This window comes from Berghia stephanieae, chromosome 3 (assembly GCF_034508935.2).
Source record: "Berghia stephanieae isolate SIO BIC M18660-M18661 chromosome 3, UCSD_Bste_1.3, whole genome shotgun sequence".
Classification (NCBI taxonomy): Eukaryota; Metazoa; Mollusca; class Gastropoda; order Nudibranchia; family Aeolidiidae; genus Berghia; species Berghia stephanieae.
The window spans coordinates 75466673-75476584 of NC_088362.1; the positions used below are offsets into that span (position 1 = coordinate 75466673).

The 9912-nt window shown below is 32.2% G+C and overlaps 1 protein-coding gene across 1 annotated transcript in view; it reads left to right on the plus strand.

Annotated features, from left to right (window-relative positions):
• LOC144968442 (ubiquitin carboxyl-terminal hydrolase 47-like) overlaps window positions 1-9912 on the plus strand; it is a 37005-nt gene extending 27093 nt beyond the window's left edge. Inside the window, exons 24-33 of the mRNA XM_078906817.1 lie at window positions 53-144; window positions 1473-1553; window positions 1902-1982; window positions 3603-3718; window positions 3914-4032; window positions 5321-5451; window positions 6449-6496; window positions 6915-7045; window positions 7799-7864; window positions 8469-9912. Coding sequence (XP_078762943.1) covers window positions 53-144; window positions 1473-1553; window positions 1902-1982; window positions 3603-3718; window positions 3914-4032; window positions 5321-5451; window positions 6449-6496; window positions 6915-7045; window positions 7799-7864; window positions 8469-8601 — 998 coding nt within the window. The 3' untranslated portion in view covers window positions 8602-9912. The remainder of the gene's footprint in view (window positions 1-52; window positions 145-1472; window positions 1554-1901; window positions 1983-3602; window positions 3719-3913; window positions 4033-5320; window positions 5452-6448; window positions 6497-6914; window positions 7046-7798; window positions 7865-8468) is intronic.

Consider the following 9912-nt stretch of genomic DNA (forward strand, 5'->3'; position numbering starts at 1 on the left):
CATCATCATATCCATCTTTTGTTTTTATTATTTTCCAATTTTCAAATTTTAGTCTTGGATGTTTCTGTGGACAAAAGAATAACCCTTGGGTCTTTCAAACACAAGCTTCAGCCTTATATTGGCGTGCCATGTAGTCTGTTTAAGGTAAGGTTAAACTTTGAAGTTCTTTAATTGGAAATTGAAACATTTTAATGAGAAGAGCATACAATTTGTAGGTCAATGCTTTTATTTTTACTTATTCAGTCGCCTCCAGTTTAGATAGTCGTGTATTTTGGTTGATGGGGTTTCATAGCATTTTATGAAAATATATTATTATGAAAAATGCAGGTAATTAATAATTACTTTTTAGCAGGTAGTTTGGTGTTTCATCTTGTAATGAAATCAAGCAATGGTGAGCATGATCAGTGATTGATCGGATTACAATAATCACAAGACATTGCATTGGATTCTGGGTTAAGGCATGTAAATTCACTGGGTGGGGTTTCCGACCTCCCATAGGGGGCAGGGAGGTACTTACTTTGTCTTCTATCCCCTTATAGCTGTTTTCCAATTTGCTTTCTGTCTTTGTCTTGGAATGAGATTACTTGGTTTTGTCTAAACCCTGGCCGGAGTCCTTGCTGGGAGGGAAACAGTCAAATGTATAGTTATTGTTTTGGGAGATGTTACTTTTTTCCTTGTAAATCATCTCTCTGTTATGTACTGTTATTTTTATATTTTTCACATATAATTTGTAAACGTTTGAGTGTATTTCTTTTATTGGGATCTTGTGCTGATGTCTGGGTGAAATATTTAGGTAATCTCAAACTAAGTACACTGATAGTGTGCTCTTGGAATCTACATCTGTTCCCTATTTGAACCATTCCCCTTTGTCTTACTTTTTCCTCAAGTCATTTTAATTGTACATCTAGAATGTTTTTACTATCCAGTATTCATCTTTTTTACTGGCACTGATATGACCTAAATGTGTTGCAGGCGCTGTAAAACCAAACAAACCTGTAAATTCACATGACTATGGTATACTATATATCAGGTTAAAGGTTGTGAAGTACATCTGAAAAACAAGTGACATACACTGTATTTTCTGAATGGAATTTGCTTCCATATTGCCTACTGACGGAATTTTAAAAAGGCACTTTAAAGAGTTGACAAAAAGTGTGGAAATCTGAATTTTTTATTTTTTAAAAAAATATATTATTAAATTTCTAAAATAGATTATTGACATAATAGTTAAAATGCACGAAACTTCATTGTTGTCTTTGCCATTTTACTCTTTAAAAATGTTACGGGTGCATTTCCGCTGTCCAAAGTCTTAATTGTGTTTATGAGCCTCCTATATTAACCCCAGCCTCATGGAATGAATTAGATTTCAAAAGCACAGTCTTTTCTATGGCAACTCCTATTTTTAAGCTCTTTTACAAAAGATGTCCAAATTGCATAAACCATTTATCTTGTATATATTTATTGTTGTTCAGGTGTACAGAGTATATTCCAACAATCAAGAATTTGAGAGTTTCCGTCTCTCAGATACACTGTCTTTCTTTGAAGATGGCCGGGTAAGGATTTTATACCTTTTTTTTTTCTCAAAGATTGTTTTCTTAGACTTTTTAAGATTAGACTTATCAGACTTTTTAAGATTAGACTTATCACCAGCGATGCTTTTCAGATAATTTTTATGTATTGATTGATTGATTTATTAATTTATTTAGAGAGTGTATGTGTGTGTGTGTGTGTTTCTATATGTTTATGTGAGGAAGGGAGAGGGAGGGGGCGGGGATGAGGAAGAGAGAGTTGGAATTCCAAGGGACAAGTTGTTTCTCTCATAATTTAAATAAATACATGGGGTCTTTATTGTATTGAATTAATTTACCATTTTAATCCCCCCCCCCCCTATCTGTCTACAGTTTAATATCAAACTAGGAAGAGCACTTCAAGCAGGGGAGCACAGAGTCAAAGTCTTTCAGTTGTGTGTCAATGAATCAGAGGTAAGTAATTTTTTAATCTGTATCATGTGATGGTGTGGAAATTTTATTTTTCTTTACTGGAAGACTGAGAATCTTCCTCAGTTATAACTGCAGGCCTAAACAATGCGCTCAAGTATCAGTAATGAACCGGCCTCTCTTTCTTCCCCCCAACTAGATTTTGATTTTTATGATAAAAATGTATTTTTGCTCAGAAATTTATTATATGATGAAATATAATTGAACTACACTACATCGTTCCTTAAGCATTTTAAAATGACAGCTCGTAAAAATAAGACTAAAATTTATGTACTGAATTTCTATCCATGAATATATACAGATTTCTTTGTTTTTGTGTGTAACAAACCTGTAGTAACTGACGTGATTCAGGCTTCAGTAAGTCCTGTGTTAATTTATCAGTTACAATTCTGGTAATGAAAAGAGTAAGATCTCATGTCATATTAGACTGAGCTTGAACCGCTACTGTAAAAGACCTATTAATTTTAACATCATTTTAACAAAATTGTCATCTCCTTTTATTATAATATGTGAAATGGGCTTATTGGAAATGTCATTGAACAGATCATTGATGGCCTGGGATAAAAATTAAGGGTAGAATTTAGCAGGTCTATTCATGTGATTATTTCACTCGTATTTATTTCTTCATTTGAGAGCAGAGATGCAATTGTGACTCGGGATGATTTAGATGCGCAAAATTACATTTAGAGTTGTTAATATCAGACTTGATAAAGTGCAAAAGAAAACCCCAACCATATTTCATATTTTTTATTTTTGGCATCGGGCTCAATCTGACAATACTGGATTTAGTTGATGGGTCATATTAGCAATGATGTATCTTGTATTTTTCATTTATTTAGAATCATAATTAGCAATGGTGCATCTTGCATATTTCATTTATTTAGAATCTCAATTAGCTGTGATATATCTTGTGTTTTTTTCATTTATTTAGAAAAAATCCTAATCTTTGGCTTCTCTGAAATTGATGGTTGTGGACAAAATCATTTATGAATTATTGTCAGAGCTCAACTTTCGATGTATAGGTGACATGTAGTGATTTTAATCTGGAGCCTACACCAAATGTAAAAACGGTTAGAATCAGGCAAGGTATTAATAACTGCCAACCCTTCTGCCTTTATCTCTAAAATTCCAATTTTCAAAAATAATGGCAATAATAAGAAAAGGTCGGGGAGGTAAGGGGGGAGGGGGAGATAAAGGTGGGGGAAAAAATTCATTGCCAAGCAGGAGATAAATTGAAAAATTAATTGCTCCCCCCTCCACCTCCTCCCCATTCAATTCCTAACATATTATTGTATAGGCAACTGAGCTAGAATTTTGTTTTTAAGTGTTAGATGGCTAAGCTGGTAATTTTGAGAGGGAATCATCCGTGGTAATAGTAGATGTGGTGATTGGTGTTAGTAAAATTGCAATTATTTTTTTCCTTTGTTTTGAAAATCTGAATTCCTATTTTCTGACCTTCTGATTTCACTTTTGGAATGTGAAGGGTTGGCAGGTCTGAATATTATGCATTTGGTTCTATCTGTTCGTCCCATATCTGTTATATAGAACGTAACATGTGATCGTCTGTTTAAATCCAGTTTGCATCTTTAATTTTCCAATTCCCAGCCATGCAAGTTTTTGATTGAGACCATCTTTGCCAAGGGAATGTCCGTCCTGGAGTCAAAAAGATTGATAGCCATGGAGGTCCAAGACCAGTGTGGTATACAAGTACCTCTGGATAGGTAAGAGGGGAGGAGAAATAAAGAGAAAGAGAGAGGGTGACAGAGAGAGCAACAGAGAGAAAGAGGAGAGAGCCAGAGAGAGAGAGAGAGAGAGAGAAGGAGAGTGGGAGAGAGAAATAAGGAGAGTAACAGAGACAGGGGGGGGGGGGGGGAGAAGAGAGAGAGAGCAGATACATTTAACTTTAATATTTTCAGGTGTCGCCTGAGAAAGAAGTCTTGGACCAACCCTGGTACGGTGTACATTGATAGTCATGTTTACGATAATGAAATCCCCATATATCCAAATTGGGAGATCTTCTTGGAAATTCTTGATGGTAAGTTATGATAGGTTGAATGTAAGAAACCCTTTCTTGAATGGAAAAGAAATATTAATTCATTCTCACAATACTTTGTTTGTTGGTATCAGCATAACTTAATAGATCATCTACAATTGTAACATTTCATTTTCTTAAAAGTCTCATGTCAACTATGTCTTGTAAAGCACCATTAAATACGCTGTCTAAGTTTTATTACTAATTTTTTTAAAAATTTAATATCTGTGAATCATAAAATTGCTGCTGACCAGAAAAAAAATATTTTGTCATTGTTTCATTTGTATATAGAGTGATCATTTTATGACGCCACCAATGGAGAATTGGGAACGTCAATAAACTTACCTTGTTTCCTAAAGTAAATGTTGAAAATATGCACCAAGATGCTCTTCAAAAGTGTACTTGTATGATATTTCCAAAAACTCCTCTCAGCTTTTGAAGTGAAATGACTTTGATTACTTAGGTAGTAATTCAAAATAAAAAGACGTTCTAATATACTCATGATTTATGATTAGTGATTTCTTGATTGGTTTGGAAGCAAAATTATGTCATGGGTTGTATCATATTACTATCACTCTGTACTTATTCTTGAAATGATTCGATTTTTTTTTTCTTTGGAAAGGGGAGGGGGGGGGGGGGGGGATTGTTTTTGTTTTTTGTAAGTCCATGTCATGCCTTCACATTAGATAAATAAAATTCACATTATAATATAAATATATGTAACTGAGAGAAACTTAATAGCTATTAATGTTCAAATATTATGCACCATCATTGTTTGTTTTTTTTTAATATAAAAATAATAAACTATTAAAACAAACAAACAAAAATTGATTTTTAAAAAGCAAAGAATTGTTTCAATTTGACTGTTCCTTTCAATTAAGTTGGAAGAGAACATGTACTTGGTAAAAGCCTTTTTCGTCTTTAATCGTGTATTATATTGAATTGTTTCTATGAAATGTGCTGAAAGGCAGAGTGCAGGTCCTCTACCTGTTCTCAGAGAAAGCACATACATCATTGTAACCCACTCAATGACTCTTTGAACTGCATGGATGATGGGAGAAATTGAGTGGGCAAGCTACTTGAGACTGGGTCTCATTGGGTCAAGGTCATCATGTGACCCTTATGCTAGTAGCCACATTTGCTTGTATGAACTAAAAATATTAGCCACATAAAATGAGCTTTGCTCACTTGACTTAATCATTTCCTTTAATGAACAAAAAGCCTCAACAAAATAATAAGGATGGTGATAAAGATGGTCAATATAATGATTTATATTATTATTTTTACTCAGGTCCAGAGGAACTTATTGACACGTCTCGTCTGGCTGTGTATGTGCGACAATGGCACCCATCCAAACATGAAATTGGACCTTTCAAGGAAGTAGTATTGAAGCATCAAACTGTTTCAGAATTAAAGCGCAAGGTACCTAGATTATTACCATAGTTTATTTCACAATCAGTCGGATTTTTTTTTTTTTAATATATTTTTGTGGAGGTTAATTGTTGTCAAATTAAAATTTTGCCATTAGATACCTGTACTAACTTTTGCCTGTTGGAAATATCTTAACACCATATCATTTTATTATTGAAATTTAAGATTTTACTAATATCCTTCAAAGTTTTTTTAGTTTGAACTTGATGAAAAGTGAATAGAATCTGTCTATTTATAAATTTTAACTATTTTTTTTCTTTCAAAGACAGATTTATTTTTTTAAGTCTGTTGAAATCTGTGTACTTCTTGTCCTTATAATTTGATTTTGATCATGTTTGCAACAGTCTCATCCCTCTCACCTGTAGGAATTAATATGGTTGATGTATTTGTATGGAACATAAATGCATGCAACAGCTTAAAAAAAAAGAAAGAACAAAGTACTTAATGTGGAACGTTTTGGGCTCATAACCCTTCTCCAACCAACAACGAGAGCAATTAAAAGAATAATACTTTACATAAACCCTGAACAGTTAGGAGAAAGGTCTGTCTACTTTCATTTGGGATAAACAATGAGGTTTTGAGCACAAAACACTCTATGTTAAGTATTTTGTTTTTATTTTTAGTCTGTTTCCAGTCTATAATTTTAGTAACTTAGTATTAACGTTGTTGTTGCATTCAATGATGCTATAATCCGTCTTCACTGTTTTCTGTTTTTGCTGACCAAGGGAACTTTTTACTCTAAGCTTACATGAAAATGAAACATTATTGATCAAGGTTTTTGGTGGTTTGACTTCTATCTCTTTTTATTTCATTTTTGCTCTAGTAAGCTCTTGTCATAAGTTGCTTTTCTTTTTTTTTAAAGCTTGTCAATGGTTTAGACTAGTCTTTAGTTGATCGAGAATACTCTAGCAAACTGATAAATATGTTATTGACTCTTTTGTTTTCTCACAATTTCATTCTTCTTTTCTTTTAAATAAAATGTTTGTAGATATCTGCACTCAGTGGGATACCGCCAGAACACGTTGAGTTTGCAAAGGTCAGTCATGGTTTTGCTTGCCTCAAAATCTTGATTTTAATTTAGATTGATGGATAATGATCATTGTAAATGAATTAGCTGATTCACGTCATAAATTAAGGTTTTAGGTAGACATTTGAAATGAGAGTCTTGTAAGATGATATAGAGACTTTAGCAGTTTTGAAAGTCATCATGTAGAAATCATTGCTACATATTTGCATTAAACCTTTTTATGTCTTTATAGAGTAAGGTTTTAAGCTCTTACTGTGACATACATCTGATGGAATTCCCTTTAAGAAAATGAATCTTGCTGGATTAGAAAGCATAATTAAATTTGATTCAAATTTTGGAACTGTACTCTGTCAAATATAAAAGTTATGACACAGGAGTATTATTTTATTCCCATTGTATCATATTTTCTGTTTATTATATTGTACAGGGCAAAGGTACGTTCCCTTGTGAGGTATCTGTACTTGAAATCCACACAGACCTGGAGTGGAATCCCCATGTCACTGTGCTCAACGTGTGGCCCCTTTATATCTGTGATGATGGGCACGTTGTCTATTATAGGTATGGTTTTCAAAAGTAAATGTCGTTAGTTGTCTAGTGTACGGAATTCTGACCAGCAGAAATTTTGTGATTCACAAATATGTTTTTTTGGGGTTTTAAAAAAAATGTAATTAATTTTTTTCTCCACTCTTTTCCATAAGCTATGTAGCAAGTCTCCTTTATCTATTGTTTGCAATGACAGAGGGAACATGTTCATTCAAAACCTGATATAATAATTTCCTTGACTTGTGATTTTGCTCTTTTTAATTTTAGACTGTTAAAGGAATGGATAAATTTTGTCATAAATTGTTAGTTTACAATTCTATATTGACAAAAAAAAAATTGTGATAAATTAAATGAGAAAAGGCAGCCTTCCTGTCCAATAGATTATTCATTCAGCCATGATACTGTCATTAGATTAGATCCCATACTGTCCTAATTACTCAGGTACAGTTTGCTTAAAATATAGGATGAAAAAAGAGATTTTAAAAATGCGTTTAGCTTGGTCTGCTAAGAATGTTATACATCACATTCTTTTGTGCAGTTAGCTTTTATTTAGATTTTAATATTTATATATTTCCTCATTTATATTTATATTTAATTTGTGGCAGAGAATTATATATTGATTTGCTTTTTTAAATTAAAAAAAAAAATGTATTTCTTATTTAGTTTGCCCTTTTTAGTTACATTTTTGTTTGAAATCTACAACAAAAATATTCGTTGTCCCCAAATTGGCTTACTTAATCAATTCAACATTTATGTCCGCTATTGCAGGGACAAAAAGGAAAAATTAGCAGAATTGTCGGATGAAAAGAAGAAGGAGATTCAACAAGAGAATAGGTCAGTACTATCTTACGAAATACCTTTTTTTTACACTTTAGAGGTAACTTATTGATTGAAATGAGCCTCAACTTGTCAAAATCTCACAGATTGCTTAAACTTGTTTAATTGGTCTTTAAAGATTTTATTTTCAACCTATTTCAAAATAATTTTTTCCCTCAATATTTCATTGATTGGTTGATTAGCTAAAGATACAAAACAAATTTTAAAGCATTATATTCATTGAGTTTTCTAAGAGGTAAAGAAAAAAACAATTATAATGCTGAAAGTCCAAGCTTGACTTAGTATAAAGTGTTGCATACAAAAACAAAAATTAACTTAGAACACATCAGCAAAGAAAGAAAGAATATCATTTCCAGAAGATGAACAACCTTAATATCACTCCAAATGTTCCTAAGATACCTTCCTATAGAATGTATTAATGTTAATTTGTTATGATCGTTTTGGTGATAAAATTGAAATCACTCAGCTTTGCAAAAAAGTCATAAGACAAATTAAATTTTGATAAGAATGTTCATTATGCTGATTTGTTCATTGGGATGTGGAATTGGAACCTCCTGTAGGTTGAAATCATATAATTTTTTTCCCCCTTTTTGATCAACAGGAATTCTCGTTACAGTCAAAAGGTTTCCATTTCTCCAAGAAAAGAAAGGGCTTTGAAGATATATACTGACGACAACTCTTCTGCCTCTTCGAAAATTAACCTTAAATCGGATAAGATAAAATTAATTATTTAACCAAATTTATGTAATGAATTGTCAATCTCAAAAGATGTGAATGAAACCAAAAAAAAACAAACCCCAAACTATTGAAATCAACTATCATATTAAAAATCTTCTCTATCTTTAAAACAGCAATTTTCGTGAAGCAATTTGTTTGGAAAGAGACCTTTAAAGTGAAATCTGATTTTTGATTTTTGAAAAATAAATCTAAAATTATGTTAATATGATAAGCTTCTGGTAACAAAATGTCATTGGTCTTATTGCTATGTTGAGCTGCCCTGAAGTGTTTGTCGAATTCATGATCTGTATTGATAATTTTATAATAGTGCAAATATATTTAATTTCAGGGGGGCTCATCATCTTTTCTTATTTATTTCTCATATTATTTAAACATTTATTTGTCTTAGATCAGTTAGAGTCTATCATGTGGCATGAGTACTTTCCTTTTAGGATTCTGTTTGACACTGGTTTTGTTCAGCACTTTTGTTTTATCGGCTCTTGGGAGTCTATTTGTTATGTCGGTTTAGTTAGTATTTTTGGGATTTTTTTTTAGTATTTGAAAAATAAAATTCTATAAGTATACAAGAATAATTGAAAAATATCTCTTCTTTCTACAATGTAGCATTGGACCGAAGAGCACAAGCTCAAAGGTGTTTGGATCAGAAACAACAAAAATAATAGAGAACTCAAATGGTTTGTATAGATTCTGTTGTTTTAAAATTATTTTTAGAGGGGGGGGGGGTCAAGTTTTTGTTTCTATATCTAAAGTGAATGGGGATGCTGCCATAATTTATATTTGTCAATAAGACATTCAATTCAGGATAAAGAAAAATGGTTAGATATTTGTGTAAATTTACGATGTAATTATTGAATAATAAATTATTTTGTTTGATGGTTGTAAATGAGAATGAGTAATGGCGACTTGTGGGGGGGGGGGGGGAATGTTCTGTATAAAATGCTATCTTCTTGTTATGATTATTGCAATGTCAACATTCTCTTGATCTGTTTCATCGCCATTCTGTCTGCAGCAGATTCTAGGTAAGCCAATGTTCATGGCACTAGAAATAAATTTTGTCTGGCACGTTTTATACACACTTGTTCAGATAGAAATGATTTTGGACTTTTTCAGGAAAATCGAATAAAGCAACAAGAGTAAAATGATTTATGACGAAGTGGATACAAGAGAAAGAAAAATGATAGACTAGAAAAGAAAAATGAATTTATTGAACATTGACTTATCCAGAGTCCACTGTATATTGTATGTGACACTTGATATTTATTTCAATTCTGGAAGCTTGATACAAAGCAATAAAACACTGATTTTAC